Source organism: Vulpes lagopus, chromosome 15, assembly GCF_018345385.1.
Source record: "Vulpes lagopus strain Blue_001 chromosome 15, ASM1834538v1, whole genome shotgun sequence".
NCBI lineage: Eukaryota > Metazoa > Chordata > Mammalia > Carnivora > Canidae > Vulpes > Vulpes lagopus.
Window position 1 is genome coordinate 24,686,433 of NC_054838.1, and position 26,136 is coordinate 24,712,568.

General features: G+C 51.6%; 2 protein-coding genes across 9 annotated transcripts in view; one reads left to right on the plus strand and one right to left on the minus strand.

The window, feature by feature from the left end:
- The window catches only part of P2RY6 (pyrimidinergic receptor P2Y6), a 37,337-nt gene extending 20,465 nt beyond the window's left edge, over positions 1-16,872 (plus strand). For 6 of the 7 annotated variants that reach the window (XM_041730355.1, XM_041730350.1, XM_041730353.1 and 3 more), the window contains 3 exons: positions 13,896-13,960; positions 14,686-14,747; positions 15,764-16,872. In XM_041730355.1, coding sequence (XP_041586289.1) covers positions 15,798-16,775 — 978 coding nt within the window. In that variant the 5' untranslated portion in view covers positions 13,896-13,960; positions 14,686-14,747; positions 15,764-15,797 and the 3' untranslated portion in view covers positions 16,776-16,872. Of the gene's footprint in view, positions 1-10,472; positions 11,116-13,895; positions 13,961-14,685; positions 14,748-15,763 lie in introns of those variants that run through there. The other variant, XM_041730352.1, reaches the window with a different exon arrangement.
- Positions 218-26,120, minus strand: LOC121476380 (pectinesterase inhibitor 10-like). 2 transcript variants are annotated; one of them, XM_041730358.1, is made up of 3 exons: positions 25,767-26,120; positions 25,327-25,547; positions 218-709 (listed from the first exon to the last, which is right to left on the minus strand). In XM_041730358.1, the coding sequence occupies exons 1-3, from the start codon at positions 26,057-26,059 to the stop codon at positions 474-476; spliced, it is 750 nt and encodes a 249-aa protein (XP_041586292.1). In that variant the 5' UTR covers positions 26,060-26,120; the 3' UTR covers positions 218-473. The 2 variants fall into 2 exon arrangements, with proteins under 2 accessions (XP_041586292.1, XP_041586293.1); XM_041730359.1 differs by lacking the exon at positions 218-709 and adding an exon at positions 17,185-17,790.
- Between the last annotated feature and the right edge of the window lie 16 nt (positions 26,121-26,136).

Sequence of the window (26,136 nt, forward strand, 5' to 3'; positions counted from 1 at the left end):
CAGGGCTATAGGCCATCCTCTTGCGTGCTCTGGGCCTCAGATTCCTGGCTGTGACCCTAGGATAAGACCAGACCAGGGCATCTCTGAGAACCTTCCCCCCACCCCAATCTGTCTTTTTAGCACTCTGGTTGTCAGGGCTTGTGAAGAGGTGTGTGAAAGAGGGTTGAAAGGCTGCTGTGAGCCTGGCATTCAAGGACTCTGATTTGGCCTACTATGCCAGCCCCGGAGCCAGGACCCTACTGTCTCTGACCTGGACTCTCACCATATCCAATCCTATCCTCCATCCAACAGCACAAGGGACCTCCTAATCTCAAATTTGGTCACACCTCTACCCTGCGTTACATACCATCGAGGGCTCCTTGGTTGGCACCCACAATACAGAGGCCAAATTTGTAGCCTGGCATTTGAGGCCTGTTGGGACCTGGCTCTGGTGATCTCTCAGCCTCCCTTCAAGCAAACTCAAACACTTGCAGTTACCCTATGCCCTCATATCTCCAGAAGGCCTCTCTGCTAAGAACACTCTCCCCTTTCCTGTCCACATTCCACCAAAGAATCACCTCCAGGGATCCTTCCTTGATACCCCAGGCAGGGATAGGGGCCTGTCTTCCTGTATCAGATGAAGACCCCTTCATCCGTCTTTTCCACCAGCTGGAGCTCCTCAAAGACAGGGACCAGAGCCCATTGAAGTTCCTATCTTTTGTAAGGCTTCCTGCAAATAAATATCAAGAGTGGATGAATGAATGAATGAATGAATGAGTAAATAAGCAAAGGCTATAAGTGAGGCCGTTTCTCAGCTGGACTATGATAAAATTGTGAGTGGTAATAGAAACCCCATGGAGTGAATACCTACTTGCTTTAGATACTGGGCTAGGTGTTTCAGATCCATTACTTCATTTGAACCCCAATAGTACTCTGAGGTGGGTATAATTATCTCTATTTCATAATTAAGGACCCTGAGGCTCAGAGAGATAAAATCACTGCTTATGAGCTCTGGAGCCAGCACAGAAACCAGGCCTGAGAGGTGCCAAGTTCTGCAGATGGAATAGTGATGTGTGGCAGAGGGGTACAGATGCCAGGATCAGGTGGTTGGATCTAACAGACCTTGGGTGGGGGATTGGTTGGGGGGAGTGTATGGGACCACATGGGAGAAACCCCATTAACAGGGTTTGAAGAACTCTGGGTTTTCCAGGGAGCTCTGAGCAGAGACCTGTTCTAGAATGAATCCTCATATTTCCTATGATTGGGGTGAGGCTGGGGGTAGCTTGGGGAAGCTTTTGCCCCCCCCCACCTGCTCTGTGATCAACAGCCCTTACTATTTTGTGATGCTTTCTCAAACACATGTCATGAGGGATGTCAGAGTGTCAGTCCCCTCATCTACCCCCTCTAGAATCCCTAGCTGCCACCTAAACACATGTTCTGGAGGTGCTACTGCCCAGCCTGGGCCCCACTCCAAATTCCCAGAAGAGCCTGGGCTCATTCCTGGAAGCCTCAGAGACAGTTCCCCTCCCCTAGCCCTGCACTATCCTCGGGTGTGGGGGATGTCAAACCCAAGTGACCTCACAGTGGCCTGTTTTTTCCCAAGCCCTGTTATGTCAAGATCACTTCTGAGATTTCCTTGGGATAGAGCTCAGATGGTCACTGAAGCCAGCCTCACCTAGAAACATAGGGTGCCCATCCCTCTTCCCAGAGCTGGCCCAAAGGTTCCCTAAAGTGCTCGGCCCTGGGAAGACTGTAGGAGTGTGAGAAATGAGGGCAGAGAGGGAGGATAGGAGGCAGAGGACTCCTGGACAAGCCAGACTGTGAGGGAAGAAGCACAGCTGGAGGCACTGGAGGATGGGGAGTTGTGGGCTGAGGAGAAGGACTGGGCAGAGGGAGGGATCAGCACTGCAGGACACTGCCTGGGGCCCAGGAGGAATGAGAGACCACGAACAGATTCGAGTTTATTTAGGTGGCCAGGACATTGAAGGAGGCCCCTCCAAAAGGGCACTCTTTGCTCTGAAGGAGGAGTTGAGGGCTGCTGGGGTTGAGGGTAGGGCTGACAAGAAAGATAGGGCAAAGGCTTGGAAGAGATGAGAGAGGGACCACTCCAGGACAGGCAGAAACTTGGGGACTCAGCCAAGTGGAGACTCAGGGCTCTCTGCTGAGTCGCATCCTCCAGCCACACTCACCTCCACAGTGCAGGGCCAAGCAGTCTGTCAGTGCTGGGAACAAGGGGTGCAAATGGACTGCCTGTGTTCTCAGGAACCCCAGTTCCTGAGGTAGAGCTCCAGGCTGGCAAGGGAAGGGAGAGGGGCCAGGAAGATGCTGGCCCAGGGTGCTGGAGGTCTCCAAATCAGAGGCCCTGGTGCAGAGGGAGAGTTGGTGCTGAGGCTGGGAGGCTCCAGGAGGACAGCAGGATGGAACAGAGCCAGTGTGGGGGGAGGGGTGAAAGTGCCAGGAAGACCTCTGGCAGGGCAGGAGGGAGAAGCAGGCAGCTCAGAGCCACCAGGCCATGTCCTGCTCACCCTCCTCAGCTGGGACCATTCACAGCCAGAATCTCACATACACAGCCAAAGAGAGGCGGCCCCACAGATGGCTTTGAAGTCTCTATCAGCCCCTTATCTCCACTAAACATACTGTAAGTATAAACTATAGTTTGTGATACAAGCATAACATCAAGCTTAGTCCTCTATGGCCCCAGTCAGATTTCTGCCCCTAAGTCTTCTCTGCGGAGACACTTTTTTTTTTAAGATTTTATTTATTTATTCATGAGACACACACACACACAGAGAGAGAGAGAGGCAGAGACACAGGCAGAGGGAGAAGCAGGCTCCATGCAGGGAGCTGATGTGGGACTCGATCCCGGGACTCCAGGATCATGCCCTGGACCAAAGGCAGGCGCTAAACCACTGAGCCACCCAGGGATCCCCTGTGGAGACATTCTTGAGTCAACCCTAGAAAATCATCCACCCATCTACCCATCCATCCATCCTTCCAAAAAGTATTTATTGAGTACCTTCTGTGTGTCAGGTACCATCCTAAGCACTGGAGATGCAGTAGTGAATAAAACATAAACAAAACATAAACACCCCCTACCCTGGTGGAGTTTATGTTCTGATGGGAGGAGACAGACAATAAGCAAACAAACAAAATCGTATGTTAAAAAATGATAAATGCTATGGAAAAAAATACAGTAGAGAAGGGGGTAGGAAGTGTGCACATTTAAGGTGGGAAGTTGCAATTTTAGCTAGTGTGGTAGGGGAAGAACTCGGGGAGAACATATTGTTTGAGTGGCCACCTGAAGGGTGTGATGTCTGTCCAGTGTTCCTCACACACACACCACGTGCAACAGTGCGCTCTGTGGCAGGAACTGCCTGTGTCATTGCTGACCTCCCACATTACGTTCTGAGCCAGACGGTTGCCCTTCTTTCCTCCTCCCAGGTCACTCCTCATATGCCTACAAAGCATGGCTCCTCCCACACTGGGTTGGCTACAAATGGGACCTCTGTCCTACATGCTTGACGTTTGAGGGTGACGATTTGGGATTTGGTGGAAGACACTCCAGCTGATTGGAAGACCACCACTGACCGGTGGCCTTGGCAAGATACTAAGCTCTGGCCAGGGGTTGTTCAGTTTTGTTCTCCCAAAATGGTAAGAAGAGACCATGCCCCCCTTACAAGTACCATGCAAAGGGTTTTGTCTACAGATTTGGAAATGGTCATGGCTCCCTGGCTTCCTGTCTGACTTAAGAGCTCCACCATGAAGGTTCCTGGGCCTAGACAAGAGCACTGAATTTGGAATTTGGAATGAAGACCAACTGATGAATAGTCATGGGACAATCTCTGCAGGGTATCCTTGGACTTGGAGGCAGCCGAGCTCTGTAACCCCAGAAGCAGGCCAGACTGGGGAAGAGAAGCCATGAGTAGGGGCAGACCTCAGGGCTTTGTGTGATGAAGCACATCTCCCAGAGAGCTTTCTCAGGGTGGAATGTAGCAGCCTGATAGAGATGGGGTGGTGAGTTCGCTGTCATGGAAAACATACAAATAGAGGCCAAAGAAGTCCATCAAAGAGGCCTCAGGAAGCCTCCTTATCTGAGGGGCTGGGGAGAGTGATGAATAGATTCTTTTAAGGCCCCTCTGGCCCTGAGAGTCCAGAACTCAGAGCCCTGTCATTGACCCCTAGGCTCTGGGACCCAGTTGTGTCTCTCTGCCAGGTGCACTTAGGTGCTGGAGATGGTCAGAGCAGGACCAAGGCAAGGGAGCTGCCTTTCACGGCAAGTGAGAGGTTCTCTGAGACTTCCTCTATACCCAGACCTTACCTGTGAGAGCTGTGGACAAAGCTGCCTGCCTTTGGGACTTCAGTGTCTGTGTCTGAAATGGGCAGGATCATAACCCACAATAAACATTCAGGAAGTGGTGGTGGTCTGTCCTTCCTGAGAGTTGGAGGCTGGGGGACCCAGGTGGGTGCAGGGGTGCTACCCCTGCAGCTATTACCTTCATTCCCTATGACAAGCCTTCCTTGTCATCAACCAAGACAAAGATTTTTTTTTTTAATTGAGTCAGGCAGCACCAAGGACAGAGCCCTGTGGCTCCTCTTCACAGACTAGGCTCACTCATTCAACATTTCCCGTGCCTCTGGGGAGCTGGAGCCTGTGTTGGTCTTTGGGACCCCAGAGGCAAAGCAGACGTTTTCCCCAATTCCTAACAAAGTTAGAGAAGGAAGGGAGTCTGGCTGACTTTGACTCTCAGCCTGGTCTTTTCTGTCCTGACCCTTGGCCCCTGTCTCTGTGTCCTATCTCAGGCCACTGTGTTCCTGACACGGTAGATTTACTGTGCACCTTGGGCAAGTTCTTAATCTCTCTGGTCTCAGGGTTCACACAGGGGAATATTGCTTCTCTTCCTGAGCACAGATGTTTATCAACATTCAGATCTATGCCCTAGTCCTGGCTTGCCACGACTCACTGTGTCACCTCAGGAAGGCCGCCAGCATTCATTAAGCCTATTTCTTCATCTGCAAATGGGGGTACACACTCCACCATGCAGGGCCATTGTAAAAGCAAATGAGATCTTGCAGCAAAAACACTTAGCTTGGTGGCCAAGAAACTATATGGCTATAGTTAAGTAGCTCAGAAAGTGAGGCTTGGGGAGGTGCAGGGACCTTCTCAGGGTCACACAGCAGGTGGGTGATGGATCCAAGACCGGAAGCTGGATTTCCAGCATTCCAGGCTCCTGCCCAGGAGCTATGGAGATGATACAGTGGTTACTCTGGGAGCTGCTGGAGGAGGGGCTCCCCTTATGGGAAAGGAATTGGGGGGCATTCCTAGCAGCCCCTGTGGGGATCAGGCTTGACCTGAACATCCCTCGGTCCCCACCTGCCACTCTGATGGTGGCTGTCAGGTACGTGGACAGTTCCAGCCTCCCCTGAGATGTTAGGGTTCCAGGACTGACCCTGTGAACATGTGATATGGAAAGGGGAGAGGAGGCACATGGTATGTAGGAGGGGGGGGTGCATGTAGGTCTATAGGCAGAACTCTTGACTTTGACAGAATCCTAGGTCAAATGGACTGTGGCAAAAAGGGAATTTATCAGCTCATGCCATCAAAACGTCCAGTGGAAAAAAAAAAAAAAAAACGTCCAGTGGAAGATAAAGCTTCAAGCGTAAGTGGAACCAGGTGCTCAGTGGCGTTCTTGGGGACCCGTATATTCTCATTTCTCAACTCGGCCATCCCTTGGCTTTATTTTTTTTTTTTATATTTTATTGATTTATTTATTTATGACTGACAGAGAGAGAGAAAGGCAGAGGGAGAAGCAGGCTCCACGCAAAGAGCCCGATATGGGACTTGATCCTAGGACAATGGGATCATGCCCTGAGCCAAAGGCTGATGCTCAACTGCTGAGCCACCCAGGTGTCCCTTCCCTTGGCTTTATTTTGCCCAGTTTCCTTCCTGGTGATAGTATCATCAGTAAATAGGACAGTTTCTGGCATAGAGTTCACCTGGCTCTAGAAGCTCCAGGCTCACTTCCTACCAGCTTTGCAAACCCAATGGAAAACCTGCCTCCTTCCCAGTATTCCAGCAAAATCTCCAAAATTGAGGCACCTGGTGAAGGTCACCTATCCAACCCTGAGCCAGTTGCAGGGCCTGAGCCCACTTTTCTCTCACTGGCCGGCCTAGGTCACAGGTCCATCATTCCCAGATTGTCAAGACTTGAGGAGGGGAAGGAGGGGATCTCCCAACGGAAGAACAGGAGGCAGCCCATCATCATGAGAGAGGGTCTAGGAATTGGGTGGGGAGAATTGTGGAGGAGAACAATGACTGCTTGCAGGACAGGCCGGATAGCTGGACCTGGGCCACCTCTTCCCCCAGAGGACTGGAGCCTAGTTCTCTGGGAGGATGGGTGGGTCCTGAGGTCACCAATAGAGGCTGTCAGCCAACTGCTCTCCTTTCAGGTAAACAGCAGGTTCTTGCTTGAAGGGGAATCAAACAGGTATAGCTCTACAGAGAACTTCAAAGAGATTGAAAAGAGATTCAAAACAAAACAAAGCAAAAAAGACGAAAATGAGGGGTCCAGGCAAGGAACAGAGACCCTCTCACACTAGCTCCAGTGAAGAGGGGGTATTGGAAGTGGCTTGGATCCTCCAGGTCCCTGGGTGGCAGGTGCTGTGGCCCATGGTCATAGACTCGGAGAGCTGGCACCATGGCCTCTCCTTCTACGTCAGGGGCTGCCCCCTCCCTGGGACACTCTGGGCCCCTGTTCTCTCTCTCCCACAGTTCCCCAGCCCCGAGGCTGCCCCAGGCCCTGTCAGCCTTGAGGGAGGCCCCACCTGGGCCACCGTGGTCACTGACTTTTTCATTCAAGAAAGAACCTCTTTCTAACTTTGCCAAGCCTCAGCTTCCTCATCTGTAAAGCAGAGGTGGAAATTGTGAAGAGTAAATGAGATGCGGCAATTTGCACAGCGGTGATGTAGAGTCGGTGCCCAATAAAAACATCTGTCCAGGTTGTGGTGGGGCTTACATGAGCTCGCCAATGCACCTGGCGCACAGCCGTGGTACAGGGGATGCAAGTTCCCTCTGTGCTCAGGCTGTAGGGGCCAGAGAGAAAGGAAGCAGCCTCAACTCCCAAATTCCCCAGAGCTACAGCTTCCCCTTCCTTGCACTCAAAATGGCTGTTTCAGTTCCAGCTTGAATTCCTGTTGAGTAGGAGGTAAAAAGGGGAAGTAGAAAAAGAGAAGAGAAATCAAAGTTTTCAGTCTTCTCTGTGCCCTTCTCCTGCCAGATTTGCCTCCTCTTGTCGCCAGCCTCATACCATGGGTGGGATCAGAACTCCTCCATGAGTGGTGGGCACTGCCCCCTGCCCACTGCCCTCTAGGCACTGACATCAGGGACCTGGCCTGGGGCTTGAGGCAGGCTCCATGGACACTCCTGCCCCAGGCTGCCTGCTGCTGGGTCAGGGTTGGGTTGGTGACTGTAGCCAAGGGCATAGTGACCCTGTAAGGCATACATTAGCCCTGTTTATCATGTGGATACTTAGGCTCAGAGAGAGTAGGTGGCTCGCCCTGGGTCGCTCAGAAGGTTGGTGATGGATCCCAGCCTGGCTGACTCCTCAGGGGAAGGAAGCTGGGTCTTGACCCCTGTCATCCTGTGCCCTTGCTGCTAAGCTCACAAGCCAGAGGCCAAGCAAGGGGGTTTCCAGGACTTGTTTCCCAGCAGGCAGGCAGGCCAAGGTTAGGGAGGCCTCTTCCCATATCCAGCCTGGTCTGAGCTGGTTCCTGGCTGGCTGGCAGACAGTGACTCAGGCTTCCAGCTCCTGCCTCTGGCCTCCTCATCCCTTCCAGATAGGAGCAGGGATGGGGAGGGAGCTGCAGAGTCATCTAAAGGGGATCCAAGCAGCCCAAGGAGCTTCAACCCTTGCCAGCTCTTCTTTGCATCTATTCTGAATTGCTTCTGCTACAGGCACAAACCAATCCCATGTGTTGCCTAAATTGAAAAAAGGGAACTGGCCCTTCTATGGAGTGAGGGCCTTCAATGTTTCTGCCAAGGGTAGAACAGAGATGGGTAGTGGATGCCTGGTGTTCGAGCAACACTCCCAGGGACTCTGCCTCAGATGAATGGTGCTCAACACTGGCCCTGTCCCCCTGCCAGTGGCTCCTGTGAGCCCCACTGACCAGGGGAGGCTCTGAGAACAGGGCTTGAGCTGATTTGGGAATAATAAATAGCAGAAAGGCTGGGGAATGGATTAAGAGGAACTGAAGCTGGGAGCCCAGTCCTGAGGTTGTTCAGTGCCAGCCCCAAAGGGGAGGCCCTGGCTGTGTGCAGACCTGCCCCCACCCCAGGGCGGCCATCCCAGGCAGTCTGCTGGCACCATCTCATGGCCAGAGGCCCTCAGTGCAGGGAAGACAATCCTCTGGGAATTTCCCAGCTCCAACATCTAAGCCTGGATTTCAGGGGAACCATGGATAAGGGGCTTGTAAAGCCAGAAAGACAGTAGTGAATTGTCACCTGGCTGGGACACCTTGGGAAACTCACTGACCCTTCCTGAGTCTTACTTCCTTCATCTGTAGAATGAAGAAAACACTCTCCCTCACCACCTGCCCGGAACTGCAGATGAAATATTATCTGGCAGGGGCTGGGCTGTTAAGAAATGACACTGGGTTGCAGAGGACCCAGAAATTAGTGTGGACTGCTATGGGCTGAGGGAGTCCAAAGTAGGGGCATTTAGTCTGGGTCTGGAATGGATTCATTCAATTAACAAGAGTGTATTGAGTCTGTACTGTGTGCTAGGACATGTCACCTGCACAGTTTCATTTATATCTTACAGCAGCCAAGATGGCAGGTACCAGTACTCACTCTCACTTGAGAATGAGATGTGAGAACTACAGGAAGGATAAGTAGGGATTATGGGGAGAAAGTGGGAAGAAAGCATCCCAAGCAGAGGGAACAGCACACATGTAGGCCTGGGGGCTGGAAAGGCTGGTGGGGAAGGTCTGAAGCTGGACTTAGGAGCCCTGACAGGCTTGGGGGCAGGGCAGGGGTATTTGGGCTTTGTGTTGGAGGCCTTTTTTTTTTTTTTAAGATTTTAATTATTTATTCATGAGAGACACAGAAAGAGGGACCGAGACATAGGCAGAGGGAGAATCAGGCTCCCCATGGGGAGCCCAGTGGGGGACTTGATCCCAGGACCCCAGGATCAGGACCTGAGCCAAAGATAGATGCTCAACCACTGAGCCATCCAGGTGTCCCTATGTTGGAAATTTTAAATGAGCCAGCACCGTCGAGCCTCTACCTGAGCCCCTCTTCACAAGATGCATCCCATGTTGCACTGTTCTTCTTCTCTCACATGGGGTCGGCTCATACCCGGGCGGTGTGCTTCTTGCCTAGGACACGGACACACCCTTCACTCTTGATATGTCCAAGTCCCCCTGGCCCTTTAAGGCCCAGCAACAGACGTGCCTTCTCCAGGAGCCACTCCAGGTCACTCCTTCCTAGGTGTCCCATCTGGGCCCCATCCAGATAGCAGGAACTCAGACTTCAGCCCTGCCCTGAGACTGACACCCCCAGGAAGCCCTCAGGGCTGCTCCCATGCTTGGGACAGACACCGGGATAGGGGTGACCATTGGGGGCTGTCCTAGGAACCCGGCAAAAGACTGGCTGCTGGGTTGAAGGCCAGGTCTCTTTGCCCTCCTGGGCTCCAGCACCACTAAAATCAGATCAGAAGGTCCCCCTCTGTAACTGGCACGAGCAACCCCCTAGCACAGACCTGAATAAGCAGTCGGTGCTCAATCCTTGCACTGCTGACCCTGTGTTTACCAGCGGTTCAAACCTGAATTTTCTCAGTCTGACACAGACTTTTGGCCCCAACTCAGTTTGCCACTCCCCTCACCTGTAAAATGGGTTTGGGTGGGAGGTCAGTGCTCACACCTTCCAGGGTGCAAAGGGTCCTTCCTCACTCTGGCCATTTGTCCTCACAAGCTGGTGGCAGGTATGACCACGTTCTACTGAGCAGGCTCAGAGAGGAAAAGGGGCTTGTGAGTAGGGGCCACACAGTGAGCAGGGGCAAGGAAGAACCAGAACCTGGGTCTCACATGCCCAGGGCAGTGTTCTTTCCCAGCTCGAGTCAGTTCTCCCTCCCTCAGTTACCTTAGCTACTCCCAATCGAAGCCTACCTCCTCCGGGTCACCCCTCCCCCCCCATTACTGCCTCTCTACTAGAGCTGGCCTCTCTGGGACAAGAGAAGCCACCTTACTTTCTCTGGCGATCCTAACAGCTGTGAGTCTTGGTTTGGGAGTGAGGAGGGGTTGGAAGAGAATTTGGCACCAGCAGGGAGAATGTCACTCAGGTGAGTTTTCAGAAGTATCACCTCTATCCTCACAATCACTCCCAATGGCTCTGGACCTGCCAGGTGGAAGGAGACAGTGAGTGCTAAATGAAGGTATGTGGGAGGATCTGAGGGCATACAGTAGGTGTTCAATAAATGGTTTTGGAGAAAAGGAAGAAAGGGGAGACAGAGAAGGTGACCAAATAAATGAGTGTGTAAGTGCATTGCCAGGTGGAGGGATGAACATGTCAGTGAATTAACTATTGAATGAATAGAGAAAGGAGGTATGGATGGGGGAGTGAGTGACTGGAAGGTGGCTCTGGGTGTTACAGCTAAAGGCGGAGCTCAAAGCTCTTTAATCACCAATGTGCCCATTTGGCAGATGAGAAGACTGAGATGGCTGAGGAGCGAGGAAGGTGCTGGGTCCGTGGGGGTGGCCTTTGAGCAGCAGCCTCTGGTTCTCCCTCACCTCTCTTTCTACCCCCTCACCACCCTCTTTCCTCTGCTGGGATGGGGAGGGTTCCAGGAAGGAGACCTTTACTCCGCCTTCTTGCTCCTAGTTTCCGCCAGGCCTTGGTGTTGGGGGTGGCAGGGAGGGGGTGGCCCCCGCAGGGGCTATTTCAGTCAGAGACAGCTCTGCCAGGAAACAGAGGAAGCCACCCGCCCCATAAGAGGTGTTGCAGCTTGAGCTAAGGTCAGGAGAGTGGAGAGCCTCACGTCGGGGCTCCTCTTGGGCCAACGCATTTGAGGCCACCAAAGTTCTTCGAGGACAGGAGGCTGCTTGTGAATGTTGGTGCATCTTGACGCCATGGGCCAGCACAAGGTGGGCATAGGGGCTAGACACAAGGAACTGTGACTTTGGGCAGGCAGGCTGGGCCCAGCGCTGACCTAAAGGAGGTCCACAGGGTTGGGGGAAGGGAGGGAGAAGAAGGGACTCCACCCAGCTGGAGGACCAGAAAGGAAGAAGCAAGATTGGATCTGGAGCTGAATGGCCACTTAGTGTCTTGACAAAAAAAACATGGGGTGAATGGTGCTTTGTGTGGAGGGAACAGCAAAGATGGGGAGGCTGGAGAGGAAGTCTAGATCTCTGGCTTTGAATGATTGTGTGGCAGTGGCGGTGTCTCAGGAACAGTGTGGCAGGATAGGAAGGGGCAGAGGGGCACAACAGGGGTGCTTTGGATGAGGCTGGGGGGCTTGGCAGGGAGCTGGAACGTAGGAGTTTTAATTTTTCTTCAAAGGGCAAAGAGGGGTGCCTGGATGGCTCAGTTGGTTAGGCGTCTGCCTTAGGCTTGGGTCATGATCTCAGGGTCCTGGAATTGAGCCCTGCATTGCTCCTTGCTCAGTGGGGAGCCTGCTTCTCCCTGTCCCTCTGCCCTTCCGCTTGCTTGTGCTCATGCTCTCGCTCACTGTCAAATTAACTAATTAATTTTTAAAAGATGGCAGAGGGATGCAGGGAAGGATGGTTAGTGCCACTTGCTAGAAAGCCCCCCACCATAGAGTGGCCAAAGCCCGGAACTCAAGGCCCAAAAATGAGTGACAGCTAGAGAAACTAGAGGACCCAGCTGCTGCTGAGAGGCAGGGACCAAAGGAACCCTCCCTCAGGACCGGCCCCTGCCTCTCCTAGGTCCTCAGAAGGCAAGAATGTAGGAGGGAGCCAGGATGACAGCCGGGCCTCCTTTTCTCCTCGTGCAGCCTCTGTTTCCTTCCAAGTGTACTAGTCTTATGAGGGAGTTGAGACCAAAAAGTATCTGGAGCCACCAATCACCTGAGGCAAAGGGCTCTCTCCTGGGGTGGTATGTGTGGACAGCAGGCCTCCCAAGAGAGAGTTCAGAGGCATAGCACTGCTCCTTCTACCTGCTTCTTCCTCCTCACCATGACCCTCTGCCCTAGCAGGCTGCTCTCCTCTCAAGCCCTGCCTATTTGTTCTACCTTCCTCTCCACCTGAGAACACCCCTCTCCACCCAGGGATTTCCTCCTCAACCAACTGGGTCATGCTCCATCCTTCATCCTCCTCTGAAAATCTCTTCTATCCTGTGGCTCACACTGGTCTCTATTCAGATTAGCATATGTATATGTATAATTTCTATATTTCCATCTATCTACCTACATCTGTGTTTATATACTGTGCCTTCATGTGTCCAGCAGGCAGTAAGTATGCATTTAAATGCCTGGCAAGGGGATCCCTGGGTGGCTCAGCGGTTTAGTGCCTGCCTCCGGCCCAGGGCATGATTCTGGAGTCCCAGGATCAAGTCCCACCTCAGGCTCCCTGCATGGAGCCTGCTTCTCCCTCACAGGCCCATGGCCTGTGTCTCTGCCTCTCTCTCTCTCTTTAAATAAATAAATAAATAAATAAATAAATAAATAAAATTCAAATTAACTAATTTGATTTAAATTAGTTATTAATTGCTCTCTATAAATTAAATGCTCTCTATAAAAAGCAAGGTAAATAAAATCTTTAAAAAAATAAAAATAAAATAATAAATGCCTGGCAGGTAGGGGCGCCTGAGTGGCTCAGTTGGTTGGGCCTCTGCCTTCAGCTCGGGTCATGATCCCTGGGTCCTGGGATCGAATCCTACACTGGGCTCCCTGCTTGGTGGGGAGTCTGCTTCTCTCTTTCCCTCTCCTGTTCCCCTGCTTGTGCTCTCTCTGTCAAATAAATAAATAAAATCAAAATAAATAAATAAAAGCCTACCAGGTGAAAACAGGAGACTGAATCCAATGAGGAGATGAGTAAATGAACTTTCTCTGCCTGTGGTAATCTTAGCTTCTTGGCTACAATGGGGGGCCTGCAATGCTTCTGCCTCTGGCTTCTCCCCAGGCCTAACTGACTAGCTGGGCACCCAACACTCCTAGCACATGGGCTGAAGCCCCACAGAGCATTTTTCATAATTAAAGCCATGTGGGATACAGACTCCAAACCTCATTTTGCAGTTGCCCCGAATCTGGGAAAAATATATCAAAATCAAATTTTAAGTTGGAAGAAATTGGTTTGAATAGTTATGTTTTGTTCTAACATAACTTTTAAAACTCTCATAACTTGACTTAGCAGGGTGTATTCACATTAAGAATGTGACCCTCTTGCTAACACTTGCCCTGTGCCAGGCACTGATCTTCAAAACAACCCTATGAAGCAGGTGTTATATGATCCCATTTTATAGATGGGGAAACTAAAGCACGGTCATTCAGTAATGAGCATAAGGCCCCCAGTTTACATGTAATGGAGCTGGGATTTGAACCTGGGCATCTGGACCAGAGCCCATGTCTTGGCCTCAACCTTCTATCACCCTCTGTGTACATTTACAGGACTTCATATTTTTTCCTTAGCTTCAGTTTTTCCCATCTAAAAATAGGCGGGGGTGGGGGGGTGGGGAAGGAATGCCTCAGTGGCTCAGTAGTTGGGCACTTGCCTTCAGCTCAGGATGTGATCCCGGGGCCCTGGGATTGAGTCCCACATCAGGCTCCCCGCAGGGAGCCTGCTTCTCCCTCTGCCTGTGTCTCTGCCTCTCTCTCTGTGTCTCTCATGAATAAATAAATAAAATCTTCTTAAAAAAAAAAGAATACGGAGGGGGATGATCCGACTATTTCAAAGGCTTTGTCTTACAGGTCCACTGGATTTAAGTTATGAATTCTCTCTGGACACCAGTAAATATGGACATGCCATTTGGGAGGTAAGTATCAAGAGGTCAGACTTACCTCACCAGGGAACCCCTTAAGGCACTCGTGCTAATGACTCCCTCAAAACCTAGCCTGAGGGATTGAATACAACAGCATTGCATGGCATTTATTAAGCACCTATTGTATATCAGGCCTATCACATGTTTTACTGATAAAAACACAGACCCAGGAAAGACAAGTGACAGCCCTTGGATTGAACAGCATAGAAGTAGGGGATCCAGGATTTGAATGAGGCTTGCCTACCTCTGAAGTTGGGTTTATAACCTCTACATTCAATGTCCATGAGGTACACTAAGTTGCACCCACACAGTCAGATGGCTGGGTTCTGGTCCTGGTTCTGCTTCTAACTCAGTAAGATTGAACCATCACTGCCTCTCACTGTGGTGTATTTTCCTCTCTATAAAAAGCAAGCAGTTGGGGTGCCTTCCCAGCTGAGTTGGTGGAGCGCAGGGCTCTTGGTCTCAAGGTTGTGAGTTTGGGCCCTAGGTTGGGTGTAGAGATTATTTAAAAAGAAAATCTTTAAAAAAAAATCTTAAGAAAAAAAAAAGCAGTAGATTTGGCTAGTCCTCAGCCATTTGCCTTCAGGGATGCGGTTTTCACTCTAGCCACCAGGGGGTGCTGTGGCCCATTGGCTCCACCAGACAGGCATTTGTAGCCTCAAGTCAAGTAGAGGGAGGCTTAGGAAACTCCAGAATCACTTTCTTACCCCATTTTACAGATAAGAAGATTGCAGCCAAAAGAAGGACCATGGCTTTGGAAGGTGGAGTTCAGGCTGAGGAGGTGGGCGCTGTCTTTTGTCAGTTCACAGTGTGTGGACATTCTGCTCATGTTGCTTAATTCAGAATTACCAGGGCCTTTTCTTCCCTAGGCCCCAGCCTGGGGCTCTTAGACACAGAGGGGCATCAGACCTGGCACTTCCTTTCAGGAGGTTCCCTGTCAGTGTAGGAGAGACAGACAGACAGGCTCATCATGACCATAATCTCCAAACCCTAAAAAGTTCAGGGGGAAGCCCTGCAAAGCTTGATTTAGTACCTCTAATCTCATATCATCCTAAGAGATGGGTGTATCATTCCCCCATTTTTTTAGATAGGAAAACTGAGACTCAGACCATGTATATCACTAGCCCAAGGTCACATAGCTCGTAAGTAGCATAGGTGGGACTCAAACTAGTCTGTCTAGATACCTGGCTGGCTTAGTCAGAAGAGTGTGTGACTCTTGATCTTCGAGTCAAGTATATCTACACCCATGCTGGGTATGAAGATTACTTGAAATATAAAACTTCTTTAAAAAAAGATTTAAGGGCAGCCCAGGTGGCTCAGCGGTTTAGCGCCACCTTCAGCCCAGGGTGGGATCCCGGAGACCTGAGATCGAGTCCCTCGTCAGGCTCCCTGCATGCAGCTTCTCCCTCTGCCTGTGTCTCTGCCTCTCTCTCTCTCTCTCTGTCCCTCATGAAAAAATAAATAAAATCTTAAAAAATATATATTTAAAACAAAACAAAAAATCTAAAGTCTGTCAATCTCCACTTAAGAGTAGACATTTGACTAGGGTTTTGAAGGATAACAGAAGTTTACCAGGAAGATTGGTGGGAAATGAATATTATAGAAAGTGAATTGGAGTTTTCCCAAGCTTGAGCTTTATTGTATCCCAGGTTTCCTTAAAGTGAGGGCTGTGTGGGGCCTCCATGGGGTGGTGAGTATCAGAGATGGTTCAGGTGGAGATCAGGGCCCAGAGAGGGACAGGGGCCTACTGGATGATAGTGGGTGTGGTTACTGACAAGCTGTGTGTTGCTTCCCCAGCCTCTCTGGATGTAGGAAGCATAATCGGGCAGCCATGGAGTGGGACAATGGTACAGGCCAGGCCTTGGGCTCCCCGCCCACTACCTGCGTCTACCGAGAGAACTTCAAGAGACTACTACTGCCACCTGTGTACTCAGTGGTGCTGGCAGCTGGCCTGCCACTGAATGCCTGCGTCATTGCCCAGATTTGCACATCCCGCCGGGCCCTGACCCGCACAGCCGTGTACACCCTGAACCTGGCCCTGGCTGACCTGCTCTATGCCTGCTCCCTGCCCCTGCTCATCTACAACTATGCCCAAGGTGACCACTGGCCCTTTGGCGACCTCGCCTGCCGCCTGGTCCGCTTCCTCTTTTACGCCAACCTACATGGCAGCATTCTCTTCCTCACCTGCATCAGTTTCCAGCGTTACCTGGGCATCTGCTACCCACTGGCCCCCTGGCACAAGCGTGGGGGCCGCCGCGCTGCCTGGCTAGTATGTGGGGCCGTGTGGCTGGCTGTGACGACCCAGTGCCTGCCCACAGCGCTCTTTGCCTCCACAGGCATCCAGCGTAATCGCACCGTCTGCTACGACCTGAGCGCACCTGCCCTGGCCACTCGCTATATGCCCTATGGCATGGCCCTCACCGTCATCGGCTTTCTGCTGCCCTTTATCGCCCTACTGGCCTGCTACTGCCGCCTGGCCCATCGTCTGTGCCGCCAGGACAGCCCAGCAGGGCCTGTGGCCCAGGAACGACGTGGCAAGGCAGCCCGCATGGCTATGGTGGTGGCAGCAGCCTTTGCCATCAGCTTCCTGCCCTTCCATGTTACCAAGACAGCCTACCTGGCAGTGCGCTCTACACCCGGTGTCCCCTGCCCTGTGCTGGAGGCCTTTGCAGCTGCCTACAAAGGCACACGGCCCTTTGCCAGTGCCAACAGTGTGCTGGATCCCATTCTCTTCTACTTCACTCAGAAGAAGTTCCGCCGGCGGCCGCATGAGCTGCTCCAGAAACTCACAGCCAAGTGGCAGCGATAGGGTCACTGAGTCCACTGGGGCAGGACACCTGGGGCTGGGGCACTGAAAGGCCTACCAACCCCAAACCGTGTACAGAATTAAAGCTTAACTCAGCTGGGCATAGAGTGCAGGTCCCCTACAGGCTCCAAAATCTCACCAATAACTTTTTATTGAGCCCTTGCTCTGGGCTAGGCCCTGTGGACATAGAGAAAAGCTCTCCAGAATGTCCCAGCAAGGCCCCAAGAATCAGGAAAGCCATGTTAAGCTGCTCACAAAAATATAATGTGGCGTGTACTATAATTGAGGAGTATGCCGTATGCTTTGGAGTCACCAATACAGGGGGTGAGGGAAGATGGGAAGGGGAAGTGAAGTTTCTGGGAAGAAGCATTTGAGCTGGATTTTGAGGGGATGAATATTGAATTCCCTGGAAGTGTGTGATGTTCCATTCATTCAGCAAACCTTTACCTATACCTTGTCCTTGGGTCTGGGTTGATTTTGTGGTCCCAGGAGAACTAAACCCAGCCCTGTCCCATATAGGTTCCCAACTACTGGACATACAGACCCTTGACACAGTGATGCCAAGGCTGTGACAGAGGGAAGTATGGCTGAGGGACAGGGTAAACAGAGGATGGAGAATGCCCATGATGCAGTCCAAGGAGTCAGGAATGATCTCTTGGGGTGGGGATAGGGGGCGTCTGAACCAGATATTGAAGGCTGAGTGGATGGTCAGCAAGTAGCATTGGGGAGCATGTCCCTACAGCCTGGGCCAGCTATATGCAAGACTCTGCCCTGAGGCAGATGAGTAGAGAGAGCTGGAGTGAGGGGCAGGCAATATGACCTCCTATGTGTGAAAATTGAGAAAACAAGAGCTGTCCCATGGCCACCTTCCTCTAGACAGTGACAAGAGTGGTCCAGATGCTCCAGGCTGTGGGGGCTCAGCAGAGGGAGGAATTAGGGAGAACTTCTTCAAAGAAGTGGAGGTTGAGCTGGGGAGGAATCCAAAAGGCAGAGGGAAGGCTGCTCCTGGTGGAAAGCCCTGTATGTATACAAAACCCAGAGGTAGAGATGTACTGAATCTGGCTATAAATCAATAGTGAGTTTCAATTAAGCCAGGGGTGGGGCAGGGGAGGGGGTGTGTGTGGGGGTGTAACCAGAGCACTAAATGCCAGTAAGAGCTCCAGATCCCACTTGTCCTCCACCCACCTCTTCAAATATGCCTCTTTCAGCCTCAGGGTATCCTGGGTGCCTGAGGACCCCTCCACTAGGCCCCCCAAGTGAGGGGAAATAGCCCTTCAACACTGCTTCATTCTAGAAGAAGTCAAAAGCTTGAAGAGACTCAGGGCCACTAGAAGGCTGCAACATGGAGGTGCAGAGGTTCTGTGGCCGGGAGCCTGCCAATCAGTCTCAAGACAGACTGTTTCATGGGTTCTGCTCCTGCCCTCTCAGCTCCATCATTCTGGCCCGTAGGTGCCTGGAAGCTCCTGGAGGCCATCTCATGGAGGCAAACACAGAGCTGAGCCTTCAAAAGCTCTGGAAAGACATCTTCACTGAAGATCTCTGAGGAGGCAATGAAGGAGATTCTACTATACAAGGCCTCTCTATCTGCTCTTCCCGCCCACCCCTCCTTCCAGCCCCACTCATACAGCTCCTTGTCCTCTTGGCTCCTTTCCTTCATATCTCCATCACCCCCACCCCACCCCATTCCCCCTCACTTCTTCTCTGGTCCTTGTTCCCTCCCCTCTTAGCTTTCCTCCTGTAGAACAATCTAGGCTGCCCTTGGCTGCTGGTGTACCACGCCGACCCTGTATGGGAACAAACCTAGAAGGTAGAGGGGAGAGGGCAGGGCAGAGGGACAGAGCAGGAAAGGCAAGGACTGCATAACTTAGTATTTTTCTTTTAGCTCTCTCTAATCCTCCAGGCTGTTGGGCCATGAAGCCATTGAGAGACAGACTCTGCTGGAGTTAAACTCCATAGTCATGTTGGAGGCATGCTTACAGCTGGCTGAGGAAGTGGGAAAACCAGACCCAACCCATCTTGGGAATCCATCAAAAGTGTTCTCCAGAAGAGGCTGATAATTTGGACAGAAGGAGCTTTGATTCTTTAAGTCGCAGTGAAAAGATGTATGGAAATGTCAGAAGACGTCTATTCCCTATGGGATGCAATGCCTTGCCAAGTAGTACAAATATCAGCTACCTTGTGTCTTGTTCCAAGTCTGAGACCAGACTTGTCATCAGTCTGAGATGACATGAGATGTCCCGGAGGTGCTGGGGAGTAGGAGAGCAGAAGGCAGAGGGTTTCTGCCCACAGTGCCTGCTGAGCCCTGCAGAGTCCTAGCAGACTGCCAAGAACTGTGACCCTTTGGTTACTTTTCCAAGAGTGAAAACTGTGGGCCACAGGTAAATTTCATTCCCAGCTTCTCTTTGTGAGGCGTAATAGGATAAAGGGTAGAGACTCCAGTCAGGTCATCTTGGTGTTTATCTTTGTAGCTGTGTTACTCTGGGCACATTATTTAGCCTCTTTGTACCTTAACTTCCCCAGCTGTAAAATGGTAATAGTAATGATATCTATCTTGTAAAGTGGTTGTGAGGATTAATGTGTGCAAAACACTTAGAATAATGCCTGGAACACAGTAAGCATGCAAGGCATGTTACTATTACAATGATCTTGCCTTTTGTGCACACAAGTTCCTCCAGCATCTCTCTCTAGCAATTGGCCTAGGAGGTTTCTAAACAAGGGGCTTTGAGCAGGGGGTTTCTCCTTTTCCTTCACCTGGTAGGCAGCTGATCTTTTAAGAAAAACAAAACAAAACAAACCTCAAGCACACTTTTTACAGAACAAGGGCCATAATCCATGAGCCCCATCTGTTCCTATAAGGAGGAAAAAATCATCTATGACATGCCAGTATGAGGGACTCTGAATGCTCCCTTCCTTTTCCCTCCTTTTGTCCCCACCCCTCACTCTCCTCACTTTAACTCAGAGCAAACTCAGTGATGGGGGATCACACTGGGGATGTCTACTTACTGGGGTGCAGAGGGGACATAGACTGAGGCATGGGGGTAGCGTGTGGTGAGGGGTTGGGAAAGCATATGGGTTCATAGGGGTCCAAGGTGATTCACTATGGCTTGGGGAAGACTTCTTGGGGAGTGGAGCAGTGCAGCTGGGGCTTGAAGGATGGATGTAATCAGATGGAAGAAGAGAGGGCCAGGTCGTTCTGGTACAGGGAACAGCACAGCCCGAGGTGGGGAGGGTGTTGGAAGACTGATAAGAATTGTGGCCTGAGATCAGGCTGGAAAGCTGGCAGGGCTAGAGAGTCAAAGGCTTGGTGCCAGCCCAGGAAAGCACTGGGGAGCCACAACAATGACAGCAGTTGCCATTTGCTGGGCTCTGCAGGTTCTAGGCACCATTTCTCACTGAGTCCTTACAACACCCCCAATTACAGATGGGGAAACTGAGGCCTGGATGTGGGAATTGACATGTCAAGGTCACACAGCCTTTCTCTAACAAATACTAGACATCCCCCTCCACCCGCCCTCCCTTCTCTTCCCTTTCCTTTATTCACTTGCCTTCCAAGTGCCCACCTGCCTCAGCCAGTCCCAGTAACTGGAGACCCCCTAGGAAGTTCTGACAGAGACAGCAAAATGCCAACCGCAATATCAACTCTTTTTAAATTGGACACAAGGTCTCCTAGGATGAAAACTTCATTTCCCAGGCTTACTGGCAGCTAAGTATGACCAGGTAATTTAATCCTGGGCAATGGGAGATAAGCAAAGTACCCTAAGGCAGTTTAATACGGGGAGGGGGTGAGTGTCTTTAAAAGATAGGTAGTGTCTGTCCTTTGCCTCCCCATCCTTCTTACTGCTTATAATGGGGACATCACAGCTGAAGCACCATCTTGGACCATGAGAAGCAGCTCAGGTTTCTGACTGTTCTGGTCTGGGACCACCTAAATCTGGACTTCTGCACAAGAGAAAAATAAACGTCTATCTTTTTTAAGCCACTAGTTTGTCAGGCCTTTGTTACCCACAGCCAAAGGAATCCCTTTACTTGGGTACTATCCTGAGATGATGGACATAGGCGGAGGCCAGGCACTGTCCTGGACTGGAGAGGGGGCCCGGGTCTAGCCTGGTGTGAGCTGGAAATACCTGGAAAGGCTTAGAAAAGTTGAAAAGCTTGGGGAGTGGTCATGCTGCTTTTGCTGGAGGCTGAGGGGGTGGATGGGTTTCTGGAGAGAGAAAGAAGGAAGGGCTGGAGAGAACCTGGGAACTCCATTAAGGGGCTGGGCAGGAGGAGGAGCCGGAGAGGTGGAAGGTCAAAGCCTGGAAGTTTCTGAATGATGGTGGCAGTGGAGGTGGGTGAGTGAGGGCGTAGCAGGAGGGGAGGAAGTGGAGGTGATGGGTAGAAGAGAGAAGAACATTCCCAGGGAGGCTAGGCACAGGGAAGGTGTTTCTATGACAGGAGACCTGTGATTGTTGGCTGTTGTAGGTTGAGGACAGGGGCAGGGCCAAAGATGGAGTAGCCAGAGAGTCAGGAACCAGGGTTTGACCTTTCCAATTTGGAAAAGCCCAGGGTCACTGGATCTGTCCTAACAAGAGATGCAGCCTTCTCCTCCCTCCCTCATTCATTTGTTCAACACACATCCTCTAGGCTCCTCCAAGATGGCGATGGGAACACAGAAGCAGCTCAGACCCAGACCCTATTCTCAGAAAGAATCTGGGATGAGGGTAGGGGTACAGACAAGGAAACAGTTCATCCAGTAAACAACATTAATTGAGCACCTATTACATGCCAGGCATTGTGCTGAGAAGTGGGTTCCTGTCCTCAGGGAGCTCCTAGTCTGATGGAGGAGAATGGCAATAATGAAATAAACAAACACCCTGGATCATGCCCATTGGGGAGGAGAGCTCTGAGGAACATAAAGAGGGGTAGGGGATGGGGCACTTGGGTGGCTCAGTCCATTGAGCTTCAGACTCTTGGGGCTGAGCATATGACTCTTGGTTTCAGCTAGAGTCATGATCTCAGGGTCATCGGATTGAGTCCCGCTTCAGGCTCCATGTTCAGTGGGGAGTCTCCTGGAGATTCTCTCCCTTACCCTCTATCTACCCCCTATTCTCCGAAATAAATAAATAAATCTTTTAAAAAGAAAAGAGGGCTGGGGGCAAGGAAGGCCTTACTAGGGAGACTATAAGCTCATGTAATGGTCAGGGGCTGAGAGATGCTGGGGACCAGGGGGCTTTGCCTCAGCTTAAGGGGCAGAGGAGCCTTCTTAGCTGAAGGTAAGCTAATTAGCTCAGTGCAGAAGGGCTGTTACTGACTTCATGACTTTGAACAAGACTGTTTACTTCTCTAAGCCTCTGCTTCCTTACCTACAAAACAGCAATAATACTAACCAGCCCCCTCCCTAAGCCACCAACGGTATCGAGCATGGAAAAATTAGGGCAGAATTATCATTAAGTACAAAAAGTATGATAATGCAATAGAAGAGGCACAAACAGGCACTTTACATAAAAGGAAGCACAAATAATTAAAAAAACAAAAACAAAAACAGAGAAAGAGAGAATTTGATCCTAGCTTGATAATGCCTCCTGGATGTTGAGTAGTCACATGGCCCATTACCCTGAACACTCCTGCGCCTGTGGGAGTCAGGCAAGGTGCTCAGAGCAGCACCATTCACAAAAGCAAACACCTGGAAACACCCAAATGCCCTTCCATGACAAGCTGGATGAATACACTGTGCTATATTCCCACATTGGAATATTACACGCAGCCAGAATGCCCTTTACCGACATGTAACGATATGGATAAATCTAGCAGTATAATATTAAGTACAAAGAAATCTCAAGAGGGGCACCTGGGTGGCTCAGTGGTTAAGTGTCTGCCTTCGGCTCAGGGTGTGATCCTGGGGTCCTGGGATCAAGTCCTGCATTGGGCTCCCAGCAGAGAGTCTGCTTCTCCCTCTGCCTATGTCTCTGCCTCTCTCTGTGTGTCTCTCATGAATAAATAAAATCTTTAAAAACAAAACAAATCTCTGGGATCCCTGGGTGGCGCAGCGGTTTGGCGGCTGCCTTTGGCCCAGGGCACGATCCTGGAGACCCGGGGTCGAATCCCACGTCGGGCTCCCAATGCATGGAGCCTGCTTCTCCCTCTGCCTATGTCTCTGCCTCTCTCTCTCTCTGTGTGACTATCATAAATAAAAACAAATCTCAAGAAAATTGTACACAGCAAGATGCCCTTTTTATAAAGTTAAAAAGACAACTAAAATGAAAATACATACTTTGGAGGAATACACAGATGCAACAAAACTATACAATAAGGAAGAAAGGGCACGCTGAGCACAGGAGGAAATAGTTATCCTGGGTGGTACGGCAGCAGGAGAAGGGGTTAGGGAAGCTAGATAATGAGATGTAGGAGATCATCAAAGTCCTAATTGTTTTGTTTTGTGGTGGGAGCCAATTAAATAAGTGGTGAGAATATGCCATGAACAAAAAGTCATAAATAATTCAATTCTGTGCGTTTGAGGGCTAATTATACAGGAAAGGGGACACTCTTAGGTCATTTCTAATTGACTTGGGAATGGAGTCAAGAGCCCGATTCCCCTAAGACAGTTCCTTCCTGGGGCTTACTGCTTCTTGGGAGTCCTCAATTCCTCATCTTTCTCCCTCTTAAGTACCCAAGACCCATCATTGGCCATGACTGTGATCATCACAACCTTACTATCTTGATTTCTCCAAGGGATCTACAGCCCTGATCTTGCTGGGTCACCGTGAGTCACTGGGTAGATGGGGTTGTTTTCATTCCCCTTTCATAGGCGAGGAGCCTAAGTCCCAAAGGAAGAGAGTGACCTGCTGAGGGTCACCTGGCGTGTCTGTGAGGGTGCCTGCACTGGGCCCAGCTCTAGACTCCCAACACAGTGTCCCCCTCTCCATCTCGATGCCCCATGTTTCCAGCCACCTCCTAGATAAGTCTTTGAAGGGCTAAACACAACCAGGCCCCCTCGGTACCTGGGAGATGACTTTGTCTCATTATGAATCAGAAGCAACCGAGGCTGGGAAGACTCAGGAGGTGCTGGAAGCAGCCAAGCCACTCTCTGATTGGGTGAGTGTCGCATTGGGTGGAGGTCCAGCCTAGATCGTTAGACACTCTCCCTCCCCACCAAGGGGAATTCCTGATCCAAAGTCCTCAGTCAGCCCCCCTCAAGGCCAAGCTGCAGGATGCTGAGGTGACCTGAGTCCCTGCTACTCTCCATCAGTTTACCCATCTGTGACATGGGAATAAAAACCTCTATTCCAGAAGTGATATGAAGACAAAATAGGATATGAAAGAGTTTGAACAAGTAAAAATTTCAGGTGGTAGGGACCATTGTTAATGGAGGAAAGCAGTGATTCAGAATGAAGGTTCCCCCCACAATACCAAGACTTCCCCCAAAAGAGTAGAAAAACACTCCAGAGGAAACAAGAGTCTGACTTTAAATAGAGTTCAGAGAGGCACCCTTGGGGAAATCTAGACCCACTCCTCACTTTTCAGATGAGGCACCAGAGGCCCGGGGAAGTGTAAGGATACACACAAGGTCACACAGCAAGGCAAAGGTAGAAAGCAATAGGCCAGGAGGGTTCTCTTTCTTGCCATCAATTCCCCAGTGAAGGAGAGATGTCCTTTTGAGGCAGAGCTGAGACAAAGTTGAGGTGAGGGACTTAGAGGAGGCTGGTCTCAACTCAAAGAGAAAGAGTTTTCTCCCTACAGTGATTTGCCACAACCCAGGGGAAGCAAAAGGCAAGGCCCATGGTCAATCAATCCCATAGTGTCTACCATCTTGCCCTAGGCCCATCCCTGCCCCTCTGATCTGGACCAGGGCGTCCTGCTCCCAGGGCCTGCCAGACTAGTCAGGTCTAGCCACAGTCCTCTTGGGCCGAGGGGAGTGTGAGTCAGACCACGCTATTCTCTTTCTGGGGAAGGCAAGCCTAGCCCCAAGGAGAACAAAGAGGCTGCTGGGGGCTCAAGGAGAGAGAACCCCTTCTTCATCAGGGATCTGGGGCCAGTGAAGACTGGAGGAGCATGGTGTTTGAAGGTCCTCAAATCTGAATTTGAGTCATAGAAGGCACTGCCATTTCCTGACTTTGGCAATGGTCAAAGTTATGTCTCCTTCATGACCCCATAGAGAAGAGGCAATATTATCTACCTACAGGGTGGTTCTAGGATTAAATAAAATGAATGAAATAATATTACCCATATACCCAACGCACTCCATAAATTCCCATTGGTTCATTCAGAAGTCAAGGAGCCACCTTGCACTTAAGCTGGGACTATGAGGATGAATGGGACCTCCCAGAGGCAGGTGGAGTAGGAGAGGCGACCCATTCGTTTTGTGAGGAGGGTGGAGGGCCACAGGTAGGTGTGTCGGTTTGGCAGTGGCAAGTCGTTTCAGTTGGAGCTCCTTTTGTGTGTGAGGCTGAAGGGACTTTGCGAAGGGAGTAGGCTAGAAACGGCTCTTGAAGGGATTAGGAAAGGACTGAAAGGAAGTAAAGGAAACGAAGTCTTCCCAACCCTCCCGTTTTTTTGGCGAGGGGTGTTGCTTTACCTGTCCTGGACTCCATGGGATGGGCGAATCCGGCCGGTAGAGGGCGTAAGAGCCGCGTATCAAGGCGCTCAGGAGGCGGGGCATCGAGGAGGGGCCTCGGAGATGGCGGGGGCAGGTGGAGGGGCGAGCCTAGGGTGGGCAGCTGGAAACTTGCGGGCGGGTGGGGGCGGGGCCACGAAGGGTGGAGCACCTGGAGCGCCGTGGGAGGGTCAGAGCTGGACCTGCCGCCGAGGTAAGAGGGGCGGGGCCTTGGGGGCGCGAGAGGCTGGACTCGGTCCGGGGGGCTGTGGGCTTCACCGCGGAGGGCAGGGCGGGGGCGGGGCCGGGGCGGGGCCGGGGCGGGGCGGAGGGGTGGAGCCCAGGTCCGCCTGTGGCCCCCACGGCTCCCCCTGGCGGCGAGTCCCGCCCCCTTCCCGCGGGAAGAGTGCTTCTGGGCGTACCTGACTGTCGGTGTGTACAGTTGCGGGTCGGAGGTTGCCATGTTGGGGTTCCTTGGACAGAAGGTGTCACCGCACAAAAGCGTCTGACCCGCAGTGGGTGCGCAGCCTCGGCTGTGTGTCGGCAGAGCTGACCACACGCAGAGGTTTCGTGCGTCGGAGCGAGTCCCGCGGGGGGGCAGCTCAGCCGCTCGGCTCCGGAGGGGACCCCCCAGAGGGTCGCTCCGGTCCGCGTGTGCTCCGGCAGGCTTGTTTCTCTCCGTCGACTCCACCCCGATTCCCTCCCTCCCCCCCATCCCGATTCCCTTCCCCGCGCGCGCCCGGAGCCCACCCCCTCTTTTGGGCGCGAGGCCCCGCCTCCCGCCCCCTTTCC

Coding starts and splice junctions, on each gene's coding strand:
- LOC121476380 (XM_041730358.1), bottom strand. CDS start 26,059: ATGGGGGGGAGGGAGGGAATCGGGGTGGAGTCGACGGAGAGAAACAAG. Junction 25,548..25,766: donor CTGTACACACCGACAGTCAG/GTACGCCCAGAA, acceptor CCTCGGCGGCAG/GTCCAGCTCTGACCCTCCCA. Junction 710..25,326: donor TCCCATGGAGTCCAGGACAG/GTAAAGCAACAC, acceptor ATTTATTTGCAG/GAAGCCTTACAAAAGATAGG.